The sequence below is a fragment of the Pseudonaja textilis genome, chromosome 4 (assembly GCF_049901715.1).
Source record: "Pseudonaja textilis isolate UNSWEBS1 chromosome 4, rPseTex1.2, whole genome shotgun sequence".
Lineage (NCBI taxonomy): Eukaryota > Metazoa > Chordata > Lepidosauria > Squamata > Elapidae > Pseudonaja > Pseudonaja textilis.
In genome coordinates this window covers 5,926,306-5,953,166 of record NC_141993.1, presented here as the reverse complement: position 1 = coordinate 5,953,166, position 26,861 = coordinate 5,926,306, and the positions used below count along the sequence as shown (strand labels likewise).

Below are 26,861 nucleotides of genomic sequence, written 5' to 3'. Positions count from 1 at the left end.
CACTCCATCGCTGGAGGTTTTTCAGAAGAGACTGGGGAGCTATTGTCTAAAACGGCCTAGGGCCGTGATGGCGAACCTATGGCATGCGTGCCACAGGTGGCACACATTTGTGCCGGCACGCGAGCCACAGGCAAACTTACCTCACTGCGCATGCACATGCCTCACAGCTGATTTTTGGCTGGTTTGAGACCTTTTTCGGCCTCCCAGAGGCTTGAAAAATGCAGGTTGAATAGGCCCATTTTGTCACTTCCTGTAATGTGATGAAATGGGCCTATTCGCCCTGCGGGGGCTTTTTTCAAGCCTCTGGGAGGCCAAAAAAGGCCTCAAACCAGCCAAAAATCAGCTGCGAGGCCTGGTTTGAGGCCTTTTTCAGCCTCCCAGAGACAAGATTGCACACACAGGTGCAGGGGATGTGGGTGGAGCATGCATTGCCTTCTGGGTGCTGGCACGTGAGCGCGTGAGTGCCAGCGTGCACACAATTTTTGGCACAGGAAACCAAAAAGGTTAGCCATCACTGTCAAACTCAATTTCATTGAGGGTTGTGTTTGACCTCTAGGGCGGGGGGGGGGGGATCACCAGCATGATGTCACTCATGTCGGGAAGCACCTGTGGTGAGTTAAATGCTCTGCCAGTGAAAACAGGCTCCCGAGCTCCGTTTTCAGCACGCGGACCTTGCGAGCTCCATTTTCTCTGGCAGATGCACTGCGCCACGAGTCGTTCCTTCATTGCTTCCAGGGTGGTTCTGCGGGCTGGATCTAAGGCTGGATCTGGCTCCTGGGCCTTGAGTTTGACACCCCCTGTGTAGGGTGCCCTACTTGGACAACGAGTTGGATGGTTTCAGAGTCACTTTACCCCCAACAGAGAAGCTGAGAATATCTAAAGCTGCAAACCGTCAGTCCGGCCTGAACTAAGCACCTCTGAGGCCCTGATTGAAATTGACAGGGACAGGTGGAAATAATCTCTTTATATAGCAGCCGTCAACCTTGCTTCAAAGTCGTTTCTTTGTCCCACCCTGTCAAATCCGAGGACAGACGGACTTTTAAACCAGACAACCTGAGGACCTTCGGAGCCCATCTGAAGACCAGGGGAGTTGCGGTTGTTGTGGTTGTTTTTTAATCCTTCCCTGGGGGAATCCTGTCGTTTTGGAGATAAAACCGAGAGGTGGCTATGAATTTTGCCGCGCAACTCTTCTACTCCACAGGTTTAAAAAATGGATTATCCCGGGAAGACAGTGAAGAAGAAAAAGAATACGACCCATTCTGGCAAAGGTTGGACTACGTTGCCCCTGTGATGTAGAACTTAGAGTGTTGCCTTTTCTCCTTTAAAAATTATGGACGGTCCCACCTTTGTACCTGCGGCCAAATCAGGGGCTCTTACCTCCCGTGGAACCCACCTGCCCTCTTATAGTGCCATAGTTGGAGTGCTAGTTCGCTTCTTCGTTTATTTCGTTGCTGTGCTTTATAGGTAATCATGACAATCTGATGGTCTCTCTCTCTCTCTCTCTCTCTTTCTCTTTTCCCTCTCATTTCTGCGAAACTGTAGATAGCATGAATATTGCAAATAATGGATAACATCTCCTCCCTTCCTTAATTCCTTAATTCCTTCCTACCATCTATCTCTTCTTTCTTTGTTTCTTTCTTTCTTCCTTTCTCTCTCTCTCTCTTTCTTTCTTTCCCTTTTCTTCCTTTTTTCTCTATCTCCTTTCCTTTTTCTTTCACTTTTCTTACTTTCTTTTTCTCTGCTTCCTTCCTTTCTCTTTCTTTCCCTTTTCTTCCTTTTTCTCTATCACTTTTCTTACTTACTTTTTCTCTGCTTCCTTCCTTCCTTTCTCTCTCTCTTTCTTCCTTTCACTCTATCCCTTTTCTTTCTTTTTCTCCTCTTTCTTTCTCCTGTCTCTCTCTCCCTCCCTCCCTCCTTCTCTCTTTCCAAATATATTAATAGTTATATGGCAGTTTCCCAGGGATTAGTGGATAGATTTGTTGTACATTTAATGCTGTAGATTTTTCCCTTTTTTTGTCATTTTCCTCTTAGCTTCTAGGATTTTTATCTTCTAACTTCTTGCTGCAAAAAACAAAATGAAATCAAGAAGCCATTTTATGGCCTCTATGTGTTTATCTGAATTCCTTCATGTTCTGTATGAACGTCATACCATATCTTTTATTTGGACAGCTGATTCTGGACTGATTTCAAAGCTAATTGTATGATAGCACCAAAGTTGTGGTTTAGTGTTTATGTTTCTAGAAGAGAAATCATAAACAAGTTATACTCAGCAAGGGGAGCTTGCTGGCGACTTACAGACTGACTAATTCTAATCCTTTCTCACATTATAAAGTGCATTTATACCTTCTCTACTTTTAGCATCTAGCAATGCTACAGTTCTGATAACATTATAAAACAACACTGTTCTTAAAAAGTGACTACAATCAGAATCAGTAATTAAGAAAACAATTTTTAAATAGCAGCAAACATTACATCTCATCACAGCTCATACAAAACAAGAATAATTACGACCTAATTTCATGTAGAAATATTTTTAAAATATCAAGACTGAAAGCAATAAAATGAGCTGAGCCAGCCGAGAAGTACATTTTGCTTAAAGCCAGAGAAGCTCTGGAAAGCATTAGCAAAATTAGTAAAATAACATAAAAGAATAATGTATTAACTGCCCTAGGAATTCTTCACTATCCAATTATTTACTTTTTTAAAAAATAGCTATTACCATTATTTGATTATAGAAAGGAAAGGTAGATAATGACATTATTTTTTTCTCAAAGGCAATTAATCATTCATCCATCCATTATAATGACAGATACAACATTGCCTGTCCAATTACATATTGTCTAAATGGCGTATGTTTATAGTACGGGCACATAATTTGTGCATGAGAAAAGGTACAATTTGATTATGTGTAGAACTGCCGAATCCCATTCAGCAACACACAACAGTGTCCAAGTTCCTGGTGCAAAGAGGAGCTGCTGTCCAATCCTGAAAAATCATCAGGATTTGGGGAGAAATCGGATATGAAAATCTTCCGAGGAATTGCTGCTTTATTTAAACATTTAATATTAAACACTGCGTAGGGACTGGACCTGGCTTTTTAAAAACATTTCCTGTTTTTTACCTATATAGACAAAAGAGAAATACCCCTCACACATCATCACAAAAATCTCTAGAACCATAAAGCTTACAGACTTGAAATTTGGCGCGTAGGTTCCTCTTGGCTTCTAGGTGCTCGCTAAGAGAGGATTTTTTGAAATGTCCATCAAAGCGTTAGTATTTATATATTATTATTATTAACATGCTCTGATGCTAAGGAGTTCTACTCCCCCTCCCCAGGCTGAAAATAAATCTCTTCCAAATGCAAAACACAAGCAGAGGAGTTTCAGTTTCAGTTTCACAGCACCAAGCACCTTTAGTACAGAACAGTTGAGCTAAGCCACGCCCAGGCTCCTTGCTGTCTCCTTCTTGCTCACAAAGTAAATACTGTTTCAGTTTCCAAACAGCCCTCAACTCTCTCACACACTGACAGGACGCTAGCCAGATGAATACTGATGGATGCTGGTAGCAGAGACACTATTTTCCCCCCTTATTTTCCTCCCAAAAAACTAAGCCCGACCACATAGCGAAGCACAGGTATTGAGCTAGTAAGGAATAAATAAACACAGGTTGTCCCTGACTGACAATAATTGGTTTAGTGACCGTTTAGTTAGTTACAACAACCCTGGAAAAAAAATGACTTAGGACTGTTTTTCACAGTTGCGACCTTTCCAGCATCCCCGTGGTCACGTGATCAAAATTCAGAGGCTTGGCAACTGGCATGTACTTATGATGGTTGCAGTATCCCAAGGTCACCTGATCCCCTTTTGCACCCTTCTGACAAGCAAAGTCAGCAGGGAAGCCAGATTCCCCTAACAACCAGATTACTAACATCAGCTGCAATGATTCACTCAAGAACTGAGGCAAGGAGAGTTGTAAAATGGGACATAATTCACTTAACAAAGGTCTCCCTTTAACCACAGAAATGTTGGCCTCGTTGTGGCTGTACGTTGAAAATGCTCTCATGTGAAAACATCTTTAGATTTTGTTCAGTTTATACCAGGAGATGATGAATAGCTGCTAATTCAGTTTTGTGGAATGAAAAGGTTTGGTTTCCTCTGTTCTGTTTTATTATTCTTTTGCTGTTGTTATTATTTTACATAAAACTTTTTATATGATGGCTTTTCTCCGTTTTTGTCCCCAGCTCTGGAAAGATGTTATTTGCAAAAAAGTAGGTTTTAAAATCCCATCGCTTGTCTTATGAAACCCACTAAAATTAGAACACAAACACGCATCGATGTGTATTTGTGTACGTGTGTGTATGTGTTTGTAAAACCTTAACAATTTTTTTAAAAAATTAAAAATGTTCCATATAACATTTAAAACCGATGCATGTAGAAAATAAGCAGAATTGTGATTTTTGCAATTGCTTGCAAATGGAGTCTCTTGAGCATGTTTTCATAAAGGCACAGGACCCCACTCTTAGCCTTTGGTGAAGAATACAGGATTCTGATCCTATATTAAATATTAATTCAGTGCAGTGGAAGGGAAGCAATAAATACACAAATATGGGCAGTGTATAGTGCAATCTGTACAACCTACCTGGCTGAACTTGGTTTCTACTTGAATAAGAGGCCAGGAAGGGGTCAGACCTTTCCATCAAGGCTGAGCTTCAAAAATTTCAACAATGGGTTCTCTTCCCCGGGTGCTCGGTGGGCGTGGCCTAGTCGGCCTCCTGCACCACCGTGGTGGGGGCATTTTTGTGCTTCCTGGGCTCCGGAGGCTTTCCTCGATCCTCCGGAAGGGCAAAAATGGCCTCCTTGGACTCCGGAGGCTCTCTGGAACCCAGAAACTGGCCCATTTCTGGCCTTTCCAAACTTCCGGGAGGCCCGATTTTCGCCCTCCCCAAGCCTCCATGCGCCACCCTGCACTTACCTGCATCCAAAAAAGGCTGTGTGGAGACTCCTGGGAGGGGAGGGGCAGGGTGGGGTGGGCGGGGCAGGGCCAGCCAGGGGTGGGATTTGGGGGGTTCTCTGAACTGCGCAGAATCTTAGCCAGGGGCTCTCCTGAACCCCTGCGTTGGGATTCAAATATTTTTACGACTGGTTCTATGGGCGTGACTTGGTGGGCATGGCAAGGAAAGGATAAATAAAATCTCCAGTCAGAGGTGGGATTGGCCGGTTCTCCGAACTACTCAAAATTTCCACGACCGGTTCTTCAGAACTGGTCAGAACCTGCTGAATGCCATCTCTGATGCTTTCGGTATTCTTGCGTAGAAACCTTCTATGGCCATGTAGTCACCAAGAATGAAGTTCCACAAGGTCATTGTTGAATCATTGCATCACTGCTAAATTTGATCTGTTAAACCTGTTAATCTAAAATGACCTCCATGGTGGAGGTCTCATCAAACATTTTTACCTTCCTGCATGTAATGCATCCATTTAACTGACAGCTGTGGCACCTGATTTTTTCATAATTTTCTCATGGACTACTCACAACTTCCGACTAACTAACCAGTTCACTTCCAGCACGTATATACGTGTGCATCAGGATGAATGAACGGATGAAGGACGCGAGTGAGAATCTAGATCCCTGAGTAGATAACGTTCTCCTATCTCCCGTGGTTGGGTTTTCAACTCGGTGAATCGTTCATGTTCCATACTAAGCAGGCTCGTAGACCTGCATTCCTATTGGTCCGGAATAGCCGGGCCGTGATTGGACGATATAAGCATTCCTGATTGGTTCGTATGGGGTTTGTCGCGATTGGGTGAAACCAAGCGCGGCAAGCTTGAAAGACTGTCATAGGCTGCCTGGCCGCGGCCAGCTCTATATAAAAAGGGCTGCCACGGCTAGGCTTGTCAGTTTCAGAATCTGCCTCCTTAACAAAGAGCTGTTGTTCACTACTCAAGCCTCGTGTCTCAATGGGACCCACCATCCATACTTAACAGTTCATAACCCATTTCATTCCCTCTTTCCTTAGGAGCGGTGAAAGTAAACCCCCAAAGCTAGCGGCCTCTACCAGCTCTGACTTATATTTGCATAAGGATCGGCAAAGAAGGAGCAGCCGGGCTGACCAGAGGCGATCGTCCATCCACCCAGAGAGGCTGAAAGGTTTTGGGGAGGAAGAGGAATTAAACGGGGGAGTGAAGACATGGGAAATGAAGATAATTAGCCAAGAGGAAGGAAAACTGAATGATTCGGCCACCTGCCCAGAGGTGGCCATTAGCAAACCGGTTTACATGACCTGCAAAAAAATTCAAGATATTAGCGCTGCAGCAGTCAAGATCCAGTATGGAGTCCTGAAGACCCCTTGCACGGTATAGTTCTTGGTTGTTTTTCAATGCAAAGTGAGGTTTTGAACCATTTTAAAAATCGGGATTACTGGATAAAGGAAGGGACCTTGGAGGTCTTCTAGTCCAACCCCCTGCTCAAGTAGGAAACACTAGGCTTTTCCAGACAAATGGCTGTCCGGTGTCTTCTTAAAAGCCTCCAGTGATGGAGCACCCACAATTTGCAAGCCGTGGATGGGATTGCAAAATCTGTTGTACACCCCATGGATTGGATTTGCTCCTGAGTAGTCAGCTGTGAGCAACACAGTTATTCCCAGCTCTTAGGGAATGCCATCATGGTGCGTGTGATACCTTTTCCATCTGGCGGATGCCAACAGATAAAGTCCTTTGAAAGAGACGTTGAAAGAGATTTTGGTCTCCACAATGTAAAACAAGATGTTGAGGCTCTAGAAAGAGCGCAAAGAAGAGCAGCCAGGATGATGAGGGGACTGGAGGATGAAAGATATGAAGAACGGTTGCAGGAACTGGGCATGGCCAGTCTAGGGAAGAGAAGGACCAGGGGAGACATGATAGCAGCCTTCCAATATTTGAGGGGCTGCCACAGAGAAAAGGAAGGGGTCAAGCTATTTTCTAAAGACCCTGTAGGCCAGACAAGGAATCATGGATGGAAACTGATCAAGGAGAGATTCAAACTGGAAATAAGGAGGAACTTCCTAACAGTGAGAACAATTAACCAGTGGAAGGACTTGTCTTCGGAAGTTGTGATGCTCCCTCACTGGAAGTTTTTAAGGAGAGACTGGATAACCAGCTACCTGAGATGGTATCTTCCCTGCTTGAGCAGAGGGTTGGACTAGAAGACCTCCAAGGTCTCATTAATTGCTGCAGCATGGTTTGTGTTGGTTTTTATTTATAATCTATATGTACTTTGGGGTCGGACTGAATTTCTTCCCTTCAAAAACTGTTCTTGGGAGAGTTTTGTCTCCAGCCGATGATAACTGGACATTGGGGGACCAAGTTGGAGGAATTCAAGGGACTTTACCTACTTTTGTGACTTTGCTGCTTTTGTGCCACGCCCCTTTGGGTCATCACACATGACCACGAGGACGCTGCAATGGTTATAAGTGTGAAAAATGGTCATCAGTCACCTTTCTCGGTGCCGTTGTAACTTTGAACCGTCACTAAATGAATGATTGTAAGCTGAGAACTCTCTGTATGTGTTTGCAAGAGTAAATGAAGTTATTCAACAATGTCCCATTGTTTTCAGTATTCTAGGCTTTCGAAGCAATATGGAACGGACATATATCTAAAGAAAGAACTTCTTCAGTATACAGGAACTGCGAAGGAGCGAGGCGTCCTTTATCTTCTGATGTCTCTAAGAGAGGTAGGAAAATCAGAAAAGTGAAAGACAGGCACCAGAGTGAAGGAATGACCTGCTAACGTTTGAAAGAGCGGTGAGAAGTGAGCTAAACTTGTCTGAAAGATAATAGGCTTCCAACTTCCCTAATTATCTTTTCACAACATTTTCCAAGGAGGTAATTTTTCCTGCCAGAAAAATTGCCGTTATAAGTGTTGCGGTTGAATTGGAATACAAAGCTGGATTTCCATAAATCAATAGACAATTAGTCACTGTCTCATGCTTTTTTCACCTTGCTCCTTCTCTAAAGCCTTTGCATTGAGTGAAATATTAATTTGTGTTCTATTCATTTACCTGGTTATATGGAATAAAATCCCAGTGGTTCCTATGAGGGGGAGCTTCAAAGCTGTCAAGCCACCATTCCCCTTGGAAGACCCGAAACCCAGAAAGTAATATAAATGATGAAGCAGGGAAAATTAGGGAACAGACTACTGATAACTCTAAGGAGTACAGTATATTAAAGAAAAGTTTTATATATATATTTTATATATTATTGCTGAACTCAAAAAACAGAATAGCAGAATGAGAAGGGGCCTTGGAGGCCTTCTAGTCCAACCCTTTGCTCAAACAGGAAACCCTACACCATTTCAGACAAATGGCTGTCCAATCTCTTCTTAAAAATGTCCAGTGATGGAGCATTCACAATTTCTGGAGTCAAGCTGTTCCACTGGTTAATTGTTGTCACCGTTAGGAAATTTCTCCATAGTTCTAAGTTGGTTTTCTCCTTGATTAGTTTCCATCTGTTGTTTCTCGTCCTGCCTTCTGGTGCTTTGGAGAATAGCTTGACTCCCTCTTCCTTGTGGCAGACCCTCAAATATTGGAAGACTGTTATCATGTCTCCCCTAGTCCTTCCTTTCATTGAACTAGACAGACCCAATTCCAGCAACCGTTTTTTTATATATTTTAGTTTCCAGCCCCCTAATCATCTTGGTTGCTCTTCTCTGGACTCTTTCTAGAGTCTTAACATCTTTTTTATATTGCGGCCACCAAAACTGGGTGATTGAGGAACATTTGTATGTAAATAGCCCTTAAGGCTTATATCCCAATTCACAGTGCTTTACAGTCCTCTCTAAGCGGTTTACGGAGTCAGCTTCCGTCCTCTTCTCCCAACAATCTGGGTCCTCATTTTACCGACCTTGGAAGGATGGAAGGTGTCCATCCTTGGGCGATTGTCCAATTAGGGCAATCGCTGGAACCCTGACAGAAGGCTGAATTAACCTTGAGCTGGTCAGTATTGAACTCCTGGCAGTGGGCAGAGTCAGCCTGCAGTTCTGCATTCTAACCACTGTGCCACCATGGCTCTAAAACCATGTTTGTTGGCAGTCTTATTTTGCTGATTCCCCCCAAAAATTGTTTTAACACGTTAGATTGGGGGAGCTTGTATCCTGCTCCTAACTAACGTCCTAAGTGTTTTCCAGGACCAGCAAAGAAATGGCGTGATTGTGGCCTCAGACTGCAACTTCTCTATGGCTGTTGCCTATCATGCTTCAGAGCTGCACATTCCTGTCTTTGTCATCATGTCCACTTGCACTCCGCCGACCAGAGTGAAGACGTGTCGTGAGTACGGTGCCATGGTCATTTCCTATGGTTCTACTGTCAGAGACTCACAGCTGCATGCCAAGAGACTGGCTCAAGAAAACAACTACTTCTACCTTGAAGAGTAAGTTGCTATCTTGTAAATCAGGGATCCCCAAACCTGGCAACTTTAAGACTTGTGGACTTCAACTCGCAATAGCTGGCTGGAGAATTCTGGGAGTTGAAGTCCACAAATCTTAAAATTGCCCAAGTTTGGAGACAGTGTTGGGATTCAAGAATTTTTACTAATGGTTCTGTGGGCATGGCTTGGTGGTTGTGGCATGACTTGGTGACGTGACTTGGTAGGCATGGCTTGGTGGGTGTGGCAGGGGAAGGATACTGCAAAAATCTCCATTCCCTCCCCACCCCACTAACCTGCTTTCCAGCTCCATTCTTATGTGCAGGGCAACCAAAGAAGACCCAGCCGATTAGCTGGGACTCAAAGGGAGGCAGAGAATAGATGGGGTTGGCGGGGCCAGTCAGAGGTGGCATTTGCCAGTTCTCCAAACTACTCAAAATTTCCGCTACCGGTTCTCGAGAACTGGTCCGAACCTGCTGAATAGCCACTTCTGTTTGGAGAACTCAGTTATAGATGGTGTTCACAAAACCCATCCTTGAAATGAGCACAGCAGAAGAGCCTGAGTAGCAGTTTTCATTCTTACCTGCAGATTGTAGCATCTAGGTGACTTTGGGCTCGGGAATTCTGGGACTTGAAGTCCACAAGTCATAAAGGGGCCTTCGAAGGTTTCCCACCTTGCTCCAGGTCAATACACTAAAACAGGAGATATTATGTTTTGGAAATAGTCTGTTACATGTTCCAGCTCTGATCCCCCCCCTTATCCTGACTTTTAAACTTTCTTCCTAGTATTTATTCATAATTTCTTCAGTAGAACCATTTTTTTTAAAAAAAAGACCAGTTTAAGATCAAAGTCTTCAGAGATGGAGGTTAAAGCTTCAGATTTTGGCTCTGCAGAGTGGAAAGCATTACATAGCTGAGCTTGACGTGCAAAATGGACTAAACGTGTTTCTTTTGAATTCCTGGCCACCTTTTATGCCAAGCTGTTTTTAACTCTCTTCCTGGAATGACGGAAAGTGTTAAAAAAAAAATAGCTGAGTTTTCTCTTGCTTGCTATTTGGATAGCAGGGAGAAAGAGAGAAAGAAAAAAAAAAAAGAGAGAGAGAGAGAGAGAGAGAGAGATGCCATGCCAATACCATGCTTAAAGTTTGTATTGGGCTTATGCCCATAGAAGCAATTGGCCAAAATTATAAAAACAAACAAACTCTTTTGCAAGAGGGAAAAATGTTAAACTTTGCATGCATCTGTACAAAACTTGCAACCTTGCTTAATAGTCACTAAGTTTTTCTGTGATGCTCCTGAACTGGGTAACTTGTGAACCTCTCATGCAGAATTGCCTTAGCCTAATCAAATGGAACAATTGGATCCAAATTTGCTCACCGTGGCAGTTCTACTCCTGAAATCAAATGCAGGATAACCTTAGGCCGCACTGCAAAGCATGAATGAGATCTGGAAAAGCAGAGATATTGATATAAATACAAAAAATAAAGCAGGCAGGTTAGAGCAATGGCCTTCCTTATAACGATGTATGGGTGCGAGAGTTGCACACTAAGAAGGGCTGATCGAAGAAGAATTGACACCTTTGAACTGTGGGGCTGGCGTAAATCATGGAATATACCATGGACAGCCAGAAAAACTGACAAAAATGGTATTAAAGTGTTAAAACCAGACACATTATTAGAAACCAAAAAACACAGACAAGGTCTTATTTACTTTGGCCATGACATGGGTGCAAATTCATTGGAGAAGGCTAGGAATGGTTAGTGGAACAAGAAGGGGCAAGGATAGAGTACGCTGGCTTGATAACATCAAATTGATGCAAAGGTGAACATCCAACAACTGAAAGAAGCTGTGTTTGACAGGGAGAGCACGGAGAGCACTGGCCTATGACGTTGCCAAGAGTAGGACCCAACTGAAGAGTCAAAACAGCAACAACAAATCAAATGGAACAGTTCTTCAGAGTGTGGAGCTTGGAGGAGTCACAAGAGTAAAATCTTTAAAAGCTGTGTTGTGTCCTGATCCACATCAAAAAACCAGCCAGACTGTTTCAACATATAGGGAGTTGGGGGGAGTTCACAGTCAATAGCCTTTCTGATAGGAAAGAATATTTGTAGCTTTGTGGGTTGAATATGTGGTCCTTGACGTTCTCTTCCTCGCAGACGTTTCATGACCAAAATAGGTAATATCATCAGGAGGGAGTAGGGTTTGCCCTTGTTTTATATTCGCCTTTCTAATGGGAGAACCCTCTGTACCTTGGCCCAGCAAGTTTTGGTTTGAGACGTACCATATCAGTGCCCTCACCTGTCCAGAGAACGCCAACCGAAGAAGAAAGGCAGAAGGAGGTAGGTTAAGGAAACAGGTGTGTAACATTGGGAAGGTAAATTTTATGGTATTTGCTCTTTGTTTTTCTGCTTGTGCCTGCAGAGATGATAGTGCTATCTATCAATCAGGGCTGGGGACCATGGGTTTGGAGATCTACGAACAGGTATCTAAACTGGACGCGGTGATATTGCCAGCAGGGATTCCCAGTGGATTGCTGGCCAGCAACTCTGCTATTTTGAAACATCTCAACCAGCAAGTCTTTGTGGTGGTAGGTACCCGTACAGCTTTAATGTGTTTGTGTGTGTGTGTGTGTGTGTGTGTGTGCGTGTGTGTGCGTGTGTGTGCATTTTGAAGGCTATACTTCAGCTTTTAATCTTGGGTCAAACCAGATTGGGTTAGATATATGGGTCAGAATAATCAAGTTGGAAAGGACCTTGTAGGTCATGTAGTCCAACCCCCCCACCCAAGTAGGAGGCCCTACACCAAGCGTCTTCAAATTCGGCAAGTTTAAGACTTGTGGACTTCAACTCCCAGAATTCCTGAACGAACATGGCTAGAGGAGGAATTCTGGGAGTTGAAGTCCACAAGTCTTAACGCTGTCAAGTTTGACGACCCCTGCCCTAGACCATTCCAGACAAGTCCGGTCTCTTCTTTAAAAACTCCAGAGTTGGAGCACCCACAACTTCCAAAGAATGGAAAGATACTAGAATGCTATTATCCTGGGACATGTATTCACCTTCATTCGTGAAAGAGTATTCTTAATGTAAAATATTTGGAAATCTGTGGAAATGTAGAAGACACTGACATTTGAGGGTGCGATACACATGAGCTCAACTGGAGCATCATTCTTATTTGTTTCCTCTTTCTCAGGGTGTAGAATTGGAGAACATCCCTGTAGATCAGCAGTCGTTAAAGATGGGACAACCTGTTGAAGATCACACCTACAGCCATCCTCAATTTTACAGAGGTAAGAGAGTTGGACCTTTGCTCTCTTGACTGTAGCAGTTGTGCAAATATTCCCGAGGACTTCTTTTGTGCCCATACAACGTTGTCTTCCTCCTAACTCCCTAGCCCATGAGGCTCAGCAGCATCTCTGAAGATATTTCCCTATTCTTCCAGCCCTCTCTAAGGACATCCTGAAGGCCTATAAATGTTGTTGAGTTTTCATCCCTTATGACTTCAGAGGAAAATCAGGAGACTGGAGTGATTGGGAAGTGAGGAATTTGACACTGAGGAATTTCTGCCAACTGAAGGACAGATAAGTGAAGAACATTCAGCCACTGAGAAAAACCTAAAGACAGCTTAACTTTCATAATGTAATTCTAAATCATAAAAGAAGGGGCCATTTCATGATAAGATGGAAGGCAAGGCAATTAATCCGAGTTGCCTTGTTGCAACTTGCCACTGCCCATTCTTCTGCTCACCCCATGTTGTAAACAGAACAGGGCTAAGAGTTCTAGGTGTAACTAATATTTGGAGTAATTCTGACTTTATTTTCCTAGAATTGAAATCTGACAACAGATTTAGTTAGCAGGACCAGCTACTGCTAAGTTGAGCTACAGTTTTTCTTTCTTTAAAAGATGCCTTTGACGGCATCTCTAGACATACAAAACAATTGACATTAGACCATAACTTTATATTTATAGTTATTAGGTAATTGGTCTTCCAGGATTACAACCCCACCATTTAGAGAGAAAGTCTTCTTTCTTTCTTTCTTTCTTTCTTTCTTTCTTTCTTTCTTTCTTTCTTTCTTTCTTTCTTTTCTTTTCTTTTCTTTTCTTTCTTTCTTTCTCTTTTGTTCTTTTTCTTTCCTCTTTCTGCTTCCTTTCTTTCTCCTTCCTTTCTTCCTTCATCTCCTTTCTTTTTTTCTCTGTCTCCTTTCTTGTTCTCTATCTCCTTTCTTCTTTATCTTTCTTTCTCCTTCCTTTCTTACTTCTTTCTTCTCTAGCTCCTTTCTTGTTCTCTACTTCTTTTCTTCTTTCTTTCTTTCTTTCTTTCTTTCTTTCTTTCTTTCTTTCTCTTTCTTTTCTTTCCTCTTTCTTTCCTTCCTTCCTTTTCTTTCTTTTTCTTTCTGCTTCCTGCTTCCTTCCATCTCCTTTCCTTTTTCTCTATCTCCTTTCTTGTTCTCTACTTCTTTTCTTCTTTCTTTCTTTCTTTCTTTCTTTCTTTCTTTCTTTCTTTCTTTCTTTCTTTCTTTCCTCTTTCTTTCTTTCCTTCCTTCCTTTTCTTTCTTTTTCTTTCTGCTTCCTGCTTCCTTCCATCTCCTTTCCTTTTTCTCTATCTCCTTTCTTGTTCTCTACCTCTTTTCTTCTTTCTTTCTTTCTCATAGCAATTAAAGAAAAACTGGGTTTTTTAAAAAGTTGCACGATGTTTTTCAATAAGAAGGCCAGGCAGTAGTCTGCCTGAAAACAAACTGCTTGTTTGCCAGCATTTGAAAAATATATTTTAAGATAACTAACAGAAAGATGTATAAATAAGTATCATAGCACAAACAGAGTATAACTTTCAAATTAGTCTTCTGGAGATAGAAGGATTTTTAACAGCCAGTCCTAATTTTCTGCAGCAACTAGAAAAATCACCCACAGCCAAGTTTCGGGAAGTTTTGTAAATTTTTTAAAAAAATGCAATTTGGGGGCATTTACCCTGATGGGAGAGAGAGAAAAAATTACAGAGAGGAGGGGCTTCACGATTCCATCTTCCAGTCCTTTGCTCCCCAAAAGGAGAAAGTAGCTTACTCCAAATATACTCTCCCTTTACTCAGCCTTCCAAACAAATCAGCTTAAAGAGCACAAGGAACTCGGCCTCTAAGAGGGAAAGATCAATTCTCTACAGCTCTAAATTCTTAGGACGGACCAGCTCTCCCCTGGTTGGTACGTACAGATGTGAGGTGTTCTCAGTCAGCTATAAATTTTGAGCATTCCAGGGTGTTGCTTGTAGATTGGAAAAACTGGTCCTGTGTACTTAAAATGCTGGGGGTTTTTTGGAGGTGGGGGGAGCAGAAAGCTGGGATTTTCAGACACAACTGCTTCCTTAAATTACAGAAACCGTGAAGTTTTGCTTAAAGTGGCCAGATGGGTGGGGAATGGGTGGGTTCCCCACCCCCAACTAAAACCACTTGTTTGAGCTGCAGAAACCAAGTTTAACGTTAGAAAGTTTGGTGAGAGTCTGTAGCAGATTTTAGGCTGAGTTGTAAGAAGGTGGAGATTTCCTATTGCAAATTCTTCTTTGAAAAGCAGAAACGCCTCCGGTTTTAGATGTTTAATTTTCCTACCAGAAACAGTCGCAGGGATGGATTTCTTTCATTCAGCTAGTTTAGCTTGCAGAAACTGCTCATATCCTATAGAAATCTCTGGTTTAATTTGAATTTAAGCACCACTTGTGGCTAATTCAGTGAATAGCTAAAGGACTTTCAGTGATTCAATACCTATTTACTTTGTTGCAACAAAACGGCAAAAATAACATTTTGTGCTACAATATTATATGCAGTGTTTTATTTTTATAGCACTATTTAAAACGGGTAATTCTTGGTTAGAGCCCCTGAACTGTGGTTTCTGTCTCACTCTACTGTGAGTAAAAACTAGAGGGGAAAATAGAAGCAGTCTGTCCCTTTTTCACCCTATTTCAGGTTACCTGTTTGAGACAGCTTTTAAACAGGGAAACATGCCAAAGATGAAAAAATGAGAAAATTGAATTCTGCACAGCAGGCAATTGAAGTTCTAAACATTATGATGTAGTAGCATTTTTAGCAACTGCAATTCTTCAGTTGCTAAAAATGCAATTACAACAATGATGCAATTACAACAATGAAAGGCTGTTTAATCTCATGGGATTCTACCTCTGCTCTGGGCAGGAATCTAATTAAACTCTAATCTCAAATGATGCTCAGTCAGTAATATTTATTCAGTTAATATCCAGCAAAATGAAAAAGAACAAAAACAGTGAACCAAATAAATACAATAATATACTAACAACTAACAAAATGAATTGCATAATATTACACTCCTCACTTACTAAGTTAATAGATAGTATTGATAGCTTTCCAGCAACAGTTATTCTGTGAACAATTGGTCACCCTGTTAGGAAGTTTTCCACCCAGTTTTCCATTGAAATCTACTTTCCCACATCTTAAACTCCAGAGCTATAATTAAAACCACCAGTGATGGTTTATATATAAGATTCAAGTGATTGCTATCAAAAAAGATAGCAATCTTTTAAATCTTTGATTAGTTCATTCTCCAAACAAGGATTTGTTTGTTCCTTTTCTATGGCCACTCATCTCAGTCAATGATTCTGGACATCTTGTAATTCAGAAAATATATTATGATTAAAAATGAAAAAAAAAAACAAAAGCATTTTTGGTAAGGCCACACTTGGAATACTGCACTCAGTTTTGGTCGCCACGATGTAAAAAAGATGTTGAGACTCTAGAAAGAGAGCAGAGAAGAGCAACGAAGGTGATGAGGGGACTGGAGACTAAAACATATGAAGAATGGTTGCTATCTAACTTAATGAAAAGAAGGATTAGAGGAGACATGATAGCGGTCTTCCAATATTTGAGGAGCTACCACAAAGAAGGGGGAGTCAAGCTATTCTCCAAAGTACCAGAAGGCAAGACAAGAAGCAATGGGTGGAAACTAATCAAGGAGAGAAGCAACTTAGAACCAAGGAGAAATTTCCTGACAGTTAGAGCAATTAATTGTTGGAACAACTTGCCTCCAGAAGTTGTGAATGCTCTAAACCTGGAAGGTTGTTGTTGTTTTTTTGAAAAAGATGTTGGATAACCGTTTGTCTGTAGTGGTGTAGGGCTTCCTGCCTAGGCAGGGGGTTGGACTAGAAGACCTCCAAGGTCCCTTCCAACTCTATTATTCTATTTTGCTCTATTTAAAACAAAAAGAGTAAAAACATTAGAAACAGCCAATTCAAGATATACGAGAGCAAGATATTGGGCTTGTTAGCAAATATAGCCAGGAAACTAGTCCTTTGGCACATTCAGTGTCCCAGACTTGGGGAAAATAACCAAGTTTTTAGGACCTTATGAAAGACTAACAGTGTTGGGGCCATTTTGGTTTCTGAAGGGAGGATGTTCCACAAAGCAAGGGCCACTGCAGAAAAAAAATCTTGCTTTTTTTCCCTTCAGTCTATTGTTTGGCTTAGTATGTTCTCTCAAGTGTTTTTTTTTCCCTCCTCATCTCCCTCTGTGCATGTGGCTAAAAAGCAAATAAGTTTATAAAACACTATATTCTATTGCAAAAGGATTACTCTGAGAAACATAGCCAAAATATTTTTCATTAATACTGATGCCATGGACTTAAGAACAGTGCTTTCGATGGCTGCTTCGAAATGCAATTGTCACTGTTAAATCTAGATGGCTGTATTCGTTTCTTTCCCATTCCCAATTTCTCTCCATCTTTTTACACCTCTGGTGTCTTTCTGCCTTGATGGTCCCTCCTATGTCCTATTTTGTGTTCCTCTTTTGACTGATCCTTCTCCTCAGTCTCAGAATAACTGCTGATAATTTTTCTTGACATTCGAAGAAGCTTTGCCTGAATTAGACTACAAAATGGTCAAACCTTGTACACTGATTTAGCGTTTATTTATAACCAGTGAGTAAAACCATTCACACATTCCTTGTTTTTTTTTTTTTTTTTTTTGTCGCTTCATTTTTCAGAATTGAGTGGTTTTGGCACCAACTCTTTTCAACTGACAGGGAACTGGGTTGATAAAGTTGTAACTGTGAGGTATGTAAAGGCAATGCTTTTTCTGATTAAAAATTAGCATTGGGGTGTGGTTATTTTCTTGGACATTTCCAGGTGACCTTAAAACCCAATCCACATAAGTTGGGTTTTCTGACTTGGGTACAAAATAGATCTGAATTTAATGGAGGAAATTGGCAGCAGGGAAATTGCAAGATGATTGATTGACATCCAGTAGAGCATAGAAAAGAAGTTTCATTGATGTAGTCATTTAAAATATAAAACTAATACAAATACACAAAGATACAGCTAATAAAAATCCACAGAAAATAGGACATGTTCACAACAAGTCATTATCCCTGCAAGGTAACCCCAATCTGATCTAAATATTGCACCCTCTTTGAAATGGCCTTTGACTTGGTAGTCATCTTCCAATACTTGAAGGGCTATCTCGGAGAAGAAGAGATCGATTTATTCTCCGTAGCATCTAAGGACAAGAAGCAACAGATCGAAGTTGCTCAGAGAGAGATTCAGCTTGGAACTAGAGAGGAATTTCCTTGATAGAACCATCAATGGAATACCAATGCCGTCTGGTGCTCCATCGCTGGAAGTTTTCAAGAAAAGATTGGACAACCATTTATCCAGAAATGCTATAAGGACTCCTGCCTTGGGCAGTGGGTTGGACTAGAAGGCCTTCCAGGTCCCTTCCAGCCCTAGGAATCTATCCTTCGTGATATGCAGGCTTGTTCCCTGCCAAAAGTTTTTTTAAAAAGTTTTCCCCAGGTGCCCCAAGTATTATTTATTTCTGAAATAATCTAAGTAAGCAGCCCTTTCTGTAGAGTACAGTTTGCAGTCAAAATGAATGTGTCCAGTGTTCTCCAATGGTTGGTACTCCACAAACCCACAATCTTTCTTTCGATGCAACTGCACGAAACCTGCCATATCTCACCTTAGAATCTAAGCTAGATTCATATCCAGAAGTACTGGAGTGAGAAGAAGCAACAGAACATTGGCACTTTTCCCTGGGCCTCCAGGAGGTGCACTGTGTCCCTACTAAACACAGGGTTCCTGCTCTTTTTCTGCCCCTAGTTATGCAGGAAAACCTTGTATTTTAAGGATGGGCGTACCATTTATGGTTAGTTGCACCCTCTTTATGTCACTTCCTCTTTAAACTTGAATATCCCACATCTGAGTTCCAGTTCCGAACTGCTTTCACAGATGTGAGTGCAATTCCTTTGTAATTGCAAGCTATGCAGTACATGAACATCATCTCTTTAAGTCCAGACCACAGAGCTTTAAGAAGAAGGAAATGAAGTGATTCAAATCACTTAAGTTTTTTTTTTTTAAAAAAACTAGAATTAAAATCCACTGCAGCTACAAGATCTGAGGTCAAGAAGCCTCCCATTTTGGATCCTCTAACTGGTATTTCTCATATCTGCTCCAAGGATTTGGGCAGTCTAAAATATTGATCGGGATTTTATATTTTGGGGTGACTAAGGTGCAGCATTGCAGGAAGGCATGGTATTTGCAGTGTTACTAGTCTGTAAGCTCTACCCCTCAGAGTAAAACTTAGAGGCCATTGATCTTGAGAGCCAATGTCCTGAAGGGCATCACCCCCCAATTTGAAAAAAAAAAAAAAACATTTTTAGGAAGCCAGCCAGCCACCAGGCCTTAAACCAAGTGTAGTTGTAGTTGTGAAAAACGTATATATCCTGCCAAAAAGACTATTGGAAAATGAACTCAATTCCTCACCCCGCCCAGCAGAACAGGAAAAAAGAATTTACTCAGGAGAAGACTTTACACAGTGTAGGGAAAGTACCTGGTTGGGGGGGGGGGAGGCACTCACAAAGGAATCCCCCATCCCCAACCGTTTTGTAAGCAAACACCAGTAAAGGCCACTGGGGTACACCTTACCTTGCAACGTAACGAAGATTGGATTAGCGAACAATGCAAGATAAACAGTGTGATTTTTGTCAAGTCTGATGGCCACATGGTAGCATAGAGAGAGATATGTTTGTCCAAGTCTTTTGTAAGGCTTTTAAAACTATTTTTATTAGTTTACTCAAACTCTTGAAAAATCTTTTCGTATAACACCAGTGGCTTTTCCTTTCTGCATATGCCATCTAGATAAACAGATTTAAAAGGACATTTTCCCCTCCCCTGGCAGTCTTTAGATGAGTAGATCAATTGTTTAGTGTCTGGGGGGGCAATTTAAAACATGGAATTTAAAAGAACCTTTTTAAAAAATGCTCATCTTAAGCTTGTCTCTTTTGAGGCTCTTCACCGTCCAAGGTTTAGTCGTCCCCCTGCCTTCCCCCACTTGCTCTGAATTTGAAAATGGGACTTTGCTTTTTCATGTTCAATAGTAAGTCCCAGATTTTGGACACCTTCTGTAAATTAATCCATTTGCTGTAAAGGTAAAGGTTCCCCTCGCACATCCTTGCTAGTCATTTCTGGCTCTTAGGGCAGTGCTCATCTCCGTTACAAAGCTGAAGAGCCAGCGCTATCCGAAAACGTCTCCGTGGTCATGTGGCCGACATGACTAAATGCCCGAAGGTGCACGGAACACTGTTACCTTCCCACCAAAAGGGCCCCTATTTTTCTACTTGCATTTTTTACCGGCTTTCAAATTGCTAGGTTGGCAGTAGCTGGGACAAGGAACGGGAGCTCACTCCGTTACGTGGCGCTGGGGATTCGAACCGCTGAACTGCCAACCTTTCTGATTGACAAGCTCAGTGTCTTGGCCACCGAGCCACCACGTCCCACCCATTTGGTGTACGCTGGTTCAAAAATTGTTGCCATAGGAAGAGCTATTTTGCCCAGTTTAAAGGTTAGAGGAATGAGAGTTTTAGCAGCACATTGATTACAGAAAAGAGACAAGACTTACAAACAGGTCAGTTAGTAACTGTTATGATGTCGCTGAAAAAGTGATTTACGACCATTTTTTCGACACTTATGGCCGTTGAAGCATCCCCATGGTCATGTGATCAAAATTCAGACACTTAGCAACTGACTTATAGTTATGATGGTTGCAGTGCCCTGGGGTCACATGATCCCTTTGGCGACCTTCTGACGAGTCAATGGAAAAGCCAGATCTGCCTAACCACTGGGTTATTAACTTACCAGCTGCAGGGATTCACTTAGCAACCTTGCCAAGGAAGGTCGTAAAATGGAGCAACATTCACTGAACAAGAGTCTCGCTTAGCCACAGAAAAGTTGGGCTCCCTTGTGGTTGAGGACTGCCCGCATTGGGCATGACCAGGGGTGAGCTTCAAAAATTTCAGCAATCGGTTCTCTGCCTGGTTGATGAGTGGCTGTGGCCATGGTGGGTGTGGTCTAGTCGGCTTCTTGCACCACACCAGAAGGGCTGTTTTCGCTCTCCCTGGGCTCCGAAGGCTTTCCTTGAGCCTCTGGGAGGGCAAAAACAGCCTCCCCTGGGCTCCAGAGGCTCTCTGGAGGCCAGAAACAGGCCTGTTTCCGGCCTTCTGGGAGGCCTGTTTTTCACCCTCCCTGCGCCTCCACACGGGACTTACCTGGCATCCAAAATGGGCCATGTGGGGACTCCAAGGAGGGGAAGCGGAGTCAGCCAGGGGTGGGATTTACGGGTGCACCGAACTGCACAGAATCTTGGCTAGATGGTCACCCAAACTTGGGTTCATTACAAAAACGAACCATTCCGATTCGCTTGCTGTGCTCCGTGCAATAGTTTTGACTCATTCAAGTGGTCGTATTTTCATGGGGGAGAAAGGGGGGGGGGGCAGAAGCCCCTCTGTTTGACCCAGCTGTTCTCCCCCATCCTCAGGGAAGAAGACGTCTTGATTTCTATGCTGAGGTTGCTGGAATACGAACACGTGGCTGTTGACGCCGAAGGAGCCCTTGCGCTGGCTGCTCTCGTGTCTGGGAAACTGCCAGAATTAAAGGGCAAAAGGTATACAATCTACCCGAAAGCTTGGTTTTGTATGTTTGTTGGACTGGAAAGACTACCCAAGGAAGAATGTCAAGGTTGTACCCTAGACTGCAGAATGGCAAAACCATCCCAAGAGAGTTGACTTGGACTCAATGATGTCCCTCATCTCTTTGCTAGGTTGACATCTTTACTCTCCCAGGTGGTGTAAAAAAATAATAATAAGATGGAACAAAACCTGTGTTGCTTTTCTTTATACGTTTTCCTCTTTTAAAAAAATGGGTGAAGGACTCTGACTTAGAATGAGACAAGAGGAAGAGAGATTTTAATCCGTTCCACTCTGGATAACGTTGTTCTCCAAAATCTCCTGCTTTGTTGGCTTCTGGTTGTCCAGGATTTATTCAAAGGAATGAAAATCAGGAACTAATTTTTACTGGGAGACCAGTTTTTCCCCAGCCTTGTATTCTTCTGGTAGTTGAGCCCACATGAACAGAATGATGGAAATTGAAATCCAAATAAATGGATCATTACATATGTAGAATGTAGAAGAAGCTGGGCAGATATGGAGAAAAAAGGTCTACAAATCTAGAAGGGTTATAAAACAGGCACCTATTTATTTATTTATTTTGTCAAATGCTTACAATATAATAGAAATAAGAATAAACATAAGTTTAAATATAAGAAAGAAGAACTAATAATAGGGGACAATAGGGTTGGTAAGGCATGATTGTGCGCTTATGCACACTTATCTAGTAGAAGACTATCGTTAGAGATGGCCAAAAGGAAACCATACGGCGTATTTTAATCCTTGATCCTATTAAGTCAGATAACAGAGTTGGAAGGGACCTTGTAGGCCATCTAGTCCAACCCCACCCCACCTAAGCAGGAGACCCTACACCATTTCTGACAAATGGCAGTCCAATCTCTTCTTGAAAGTCTCAAGTGATGGCGCTCCCGCAACTTCTGTTCCATTGGTTGACTGTTTTCACTGTCAGAAAGTTTCTCCTTATTTCCAGGTTAAATCTCTCCTTGTTCAGTTTCCATCCATTATTCCCTGTCTGGCCTACAGGCGCTTTAGAAAATAGCTGTCAAACTATCAAACAAGGTCTATCAAACAAGCTATGAAATGTGTTTGCCTAAAGGGAAAAGTGGTCTATTTCATTTTCTCCCCTTGTTTCAGAGTGGCTGTGGCTGTGAGCAGTGGAAACATCGAGCTCTCTCTGATGAAGCAGTGCATCGATCAGGCCCTTACTCTTGATAACAGAGTGTGCAAATTCAGGGTCACGGTCACTGATTGTCCAGGAGAGATTTCAAAGCTACTGGAGACCTTAGCTCGTGAGGAGGCAAGGTAATCTAAACGTGGTTTCATTTTGATGGAAACCATAATCTCCCAACCTGGACCCGAAGTTGGCTTGGTATCTTGTCATCTTTAGTGGAGGAAGTCAAGTTTTGCCCATGAAAATCCTCCATGTCTAGAATACATGTATGCATAGAACATTTAATTATTTGTTAGATTTATTTGCCTCCTATCTTGTCATGGGGGCTACTCTATTATCGGCTTACAACAATAAAAAAAGGAAGGAAAAGGAAAGGCATATAAACAGAAGTAAAACAATAGAACAATAAAACAAACAATTGACAAAAGTAGACCATAAGAATACACCAGTATGATAACCAATGGATGGGTGGAGAGCAGAGGGGAAGGAAGGAGGTGGGATCTGCCATCAATCCAGCAGACACCTCCAGTGTGGAACGGCCCCATTTGAACCCAAGACCAACTTCAGGTTCTTGTGAAAAGATAGATGGGTGGAAGTGGATCTTGCTTAAGATGTTTCCACAGGACAAGAGCTACAGCAGAGACTCTTCTTCTGGACCACAGAAGTTAGACCTCTTTGACCAATGGATCCAAAGTAGGCCCTCTCTGCCAGCACAAGTAGGACATCAGAAAGGACATTTTGCATCTGGAGATGAAAATGTCACTAAGTTTATTTGCCCTAGTTCCCAGTTCAAGGGTCTCTAAACTTGGCACATTTAAGTCTTGTGGACTTCAACTCACAGAATTCCTGAGCGAACATGACTGGAGGAGGAATTCTGGGGGCTGAAGTCCACAAGTCTTAAAGCTGTCAAGTTTGAAGGCCGCTGGTCTAGAAAATTGAAGGTGTCCATTCCACGTAGAAACTTCATATTTTTCTTTTTTTAAAAAAAATCTGCATTTAACACAAATACACAGAAACCAAGAAATGCTTTGACAAAATAATCTTACTGTCTAAGCAATGGAAACAGTGCCACAGAAAGGTCTGGCGTAGACTTTCTTTAAAGTCTTAAAGTCTTAAATTTCCATTATTCTTTATTCAAACTGGCCTTGAGGTGGTTTGCCGAAATTCTGCCAAAAACTCCATTATTGCCTCATGCTTGTGAGACTGAACTAGCTACAACCTTACATAAAAACATCTCTTTGTTCCAGAATCTTGACCATGAAACAGGAGCAGCCATACATGAGAACTGATTTGTTCACCAGTGAGGTAAGCAAGAGATGAGAAAGTCGGCTAAATTCCATTTTAACTTGAGCTATACCAAGTTCTTCACGTAATGCTTCTGAGCTGGCTAGAGAGTCAGGTTTCTAGCAATCCAGTTAAACAGCTTTGCATTCAAGATGAGAAAGCTGAAAGCTGCATGAAGTCTTCTTAAATTACAGGCTCCATCCACAACCAGTGATAGTATTTGGCTTGCAAATTGATTGGAGCCGCCTTTTTAATATGTAATTTTTTTTGGCTGAGAAAGTTTTACGTCAGATTAAAACTATGGACACGTCAAAGATGAGGAAGAAAAACAGAAAGAAAAGCGAGACAGTCGAAGTCAAGGAAAAACAGAAAGAAAGGGGGAAATATCCAGGACAATCTCTAATGTTTTTTGCAGCAGTTAACAAAGGAAATAAGTGCCATTATCTTCATCCTCCCAAAGTACATATCTTGGTCTCCTTTTTCCCATAAATAATCCTTTTTTAGTCAGTTAATCCTGAAACCATCCATTTGGTTTTGACTAGCTTTAAGCAAACGCTCAGCTCCATTCACTTTGCCTTGATGCGAGGGATTACAGAGTCTTTAAAAGAAAAAAGAAAGTTCTCAATAGCCCTGATTTAGTTTACTGAAATGTAATGCACTTTTCCTTCCCAGGTGTCCTGTGTGGTAGAAACCAGAGACAGAAGCCATACTACTCAATTAAGAAAGATCCTCACAGATCGTTACCCGATGATAACATGGGTGGAACGGTGAAGATGATGACAGCTGATGAGAAGCTCCACTTTAAAAAAAAGAAATACATGGAAAGCTAAATATATTGCAAGTAGCATTTCTTCCTAGAACATCTTAATACTTGGTGAGCCATCAGTGACAGAGTTGACGTACATCTCCACAACAGATTGCAGTCTGAAAGAACTATCAGTACAGAGTAGTTTTATTTATTTCATTCAAGAGAGTTTTCGCACAGATCTATAAATGGCGTACATTAAACTCCAGTTCATCATTCTATCTTCCTAATTTCTGGGTCAGTCCAATATTGCTATTTCAGTAGTCCCTAAAAATTACAAGTTAAATGTTTACTAATCTGAACATTTATTATTAGTTATTTCTGGCAACCAGTCTGGAAGAAAACGATCTGTCTTCTTCATCTTTTAGAAGAGTTGATCTCTTAAATACTTTTTCCCAAGTCTGAATTGTTTTAATCTTTTCTTCACCATTTTGGACCTGGCAAGTATTTTGTATTAGGGCCCAACCTTGCCACAGCTCAATTTAAAATGTTAGGTTTTTAAAGAAAACACTGGGCTACATTTTGGGTTAGAGGTTTCCTTAGGAGTCTGCTCTCGGTTTGTTTGTTTGTTTTTAAGGTAAAATACATTCAGACTTCAAAGCAAGTTTATTCCTAAGGAGTCAAATCATGCAGATATTGCCTTGTGTTTCAGCCTGATTGGAAGAGAGAACATTCAAGAAGGAAAATTAATAAGTAAACCCATTAAGGTGGTGACCACATGAGGATTTCCACATTTATGTACTCTTGGCAGAAAGTTCAGTCGCTTGTAATCAACTCACATTTTGTTTCTCAACACAGAAAGCCACAATTGGGTGCAATTTCCAAAATCTGCAGATATCTGAGTTGAGGCTGCCGCCACTTTTGTTACTTAGTACTTACTCAGCTGTGTTGGCAACATCAACCGTTTGCTACTACTTAGTCGATGGTAGCAAACTATTGATATTGCCAACACAGCTGAGTCCATTGCTCTTGATATTTATATATAAATTAAAACTGACTTTGTAATTAATGTATGTACGTATGTATGAATATGTGTGTGTGTATGTGTGTGTATGCTAATTACAAAGTCACAAAATTAATTGCACAAAGTCACCTCTTTCTGAGTTGTAAGTTGATCGCTTGTTCTTTCCTCATCTACGGTAAATTGTTGAACTTGTCACCATTTCCAATTTCTGAGGCTGAAAAATTGAGTCTTGCCTGAGGCAATTTAGCAAACTTCCCTACTCTCTTGAACTGTCTAAAGATCCCACTTATTTGCATGACCTGAAGAATTTCTTCCCCGCCCCCCACTAAAAATCATTCTCTACCTAAATTATGTTTGGCTACTGCGTTTGGGGATCCTAAGAAGATGCAAACTCTGTCTGTTGAAAATGTTCTCTGTCTGTTGAAAATGTTTTGGGTTTCTTAAAAGACCTGTAAAAAGGATACTTTGGAGCTGAACAGGAACTATAATGTGCTTGTTAGATTCATATTCTGCCTTTTGTATAGGGTTGCAAGGAAGCATAGCTCTTCCAATTTTTCTTGACAGCAGTAATTCTGTGAGACAGCTCTCCGTCCAATGCACTGTAGTTTAGACAGCTCTGGTTAGTCCGTTTATTCGGGCCAATGACCCCAATTCCACTTAAAGAAGATAGAAATTAAACATTCGACCAAATAAAATAAAATAAATCTCGATTGTTTAGCTATTGCTACTTTTTATTTCTTGATGAGATTTAGAGGCTGCTTGGCTGCAAGAATGACTCCGCCTAGCTTGCATCAACAAAATTTGAAAATGATAATTTAAGAAATGATTGGTTATGACAGGTTTTACAACCAATGAAACAAGACTTGGCTACCTTCAAAGAAACTAAATATACTCGTTGACTAGCAACCTCTGTATGTAAAATAAGCTTGATAGATCTGAAATTTAGTTTTTAAAAAATGGAATATGAAACCTCGTGCATTTTTATAAAATGAGCAATGTAATAATACTGTGTTTCTCACAAAATAAGGCTGGGCCTTTTTTTTTTTTGACCCCTGAAAAAACGGCTAGGCCGTCTTTTCGGGGGTGACTTAATTCCCCGCCCCTTGCATCCTTGGGTGGGCAGACGGCAACAGCTTGGATGTTGACCTCACCGTTGGTGGGCACTTTGTATTGGGACACTTTCCGTCACCGTTGCTTTCCCTTCTCCCTTGCTGCCGTGGCATTTAGAGCAATGCCACGGTGTTTGGCACAGCCACGTGCGGCCAGCCAGGGCTCCTCCCT

The 26,861-nt window shown here is 41.7% G+C and overlaps 1 protein-coding gene across 5 annotated transcripts; it reads left to right on the top strand.

Annotated features, from left to right (window-relative positions):
- Positions 1-971: 971 nt before the first annotated feature.
- On the top strand, positions 972-26,297 carry LOC113443064 (uncharacterized). 5 transcript variants are annotated; one of them, XM_026711041.2, is made up of 12 exons: positions 974-1,464; positions 4,241-4,267; positions 6,017-6,353; positions 7,591-7,707; positions 9,159-9,400; positions 11,816-11,981; positions 12,584-12,680; positions 17,382-17,451; positions 21,209-21,334; positions 22,491-22,658; positions 23,775-23,832; positions 24,484-26,297. In XM_026711041.2, exons 1-12 carry the CDS (start codon positions 1,331-1,333, stop codon positions 24,580-24,582), a joined length of 1,641 nt encoding a protein of 546 aa, XP_026566826.1. In that variant the 5' UTR covers positions 974-1,330; the 3' UTR covers positions 24,583-26,297. The 5 variants fall into 5 exon arrangements, with proteins under 5 accessions (XP_087789956.1, XP_026566826.1, XP_087789954.1 ...); XM_087933828.1 differs by having other exon boundaries at positions 975-1,268; XM_087933830.1 differs by lacking the exon at positions 7,591-7,707 and having other exon boundaries at positions 972-1,464.
- The last annotated feature ends 564 nt before the right edge of the window (positions 26,298-26,861 follow it).

Excerpts from the sequence above, each read along its gene's own strand:
- LOC113443064 (XM_026711041.2), top strand. The coding sequence starts at position 1,331 with ATGGACGGTCCCACCTTTGTACCTGCGGCCAAATCAGGGGCTCTTACC. Across the intron at positions 11,982-12,583 it reads ACCAGCAAGTCTTTGTGGTG|GGTGTAGAATTGGAGAACAT; the intron begins GTAGGTACCCGT and ends CCTCTTTCTCAG. Across the intron at positions 17,452-21,208 it reads GATAAAGTTGTAACTGTGAG|GGAAGAAGACGTCTTGATTT; the intron begins GTATGTAAAGGC and ends CCCCATCCTCAG.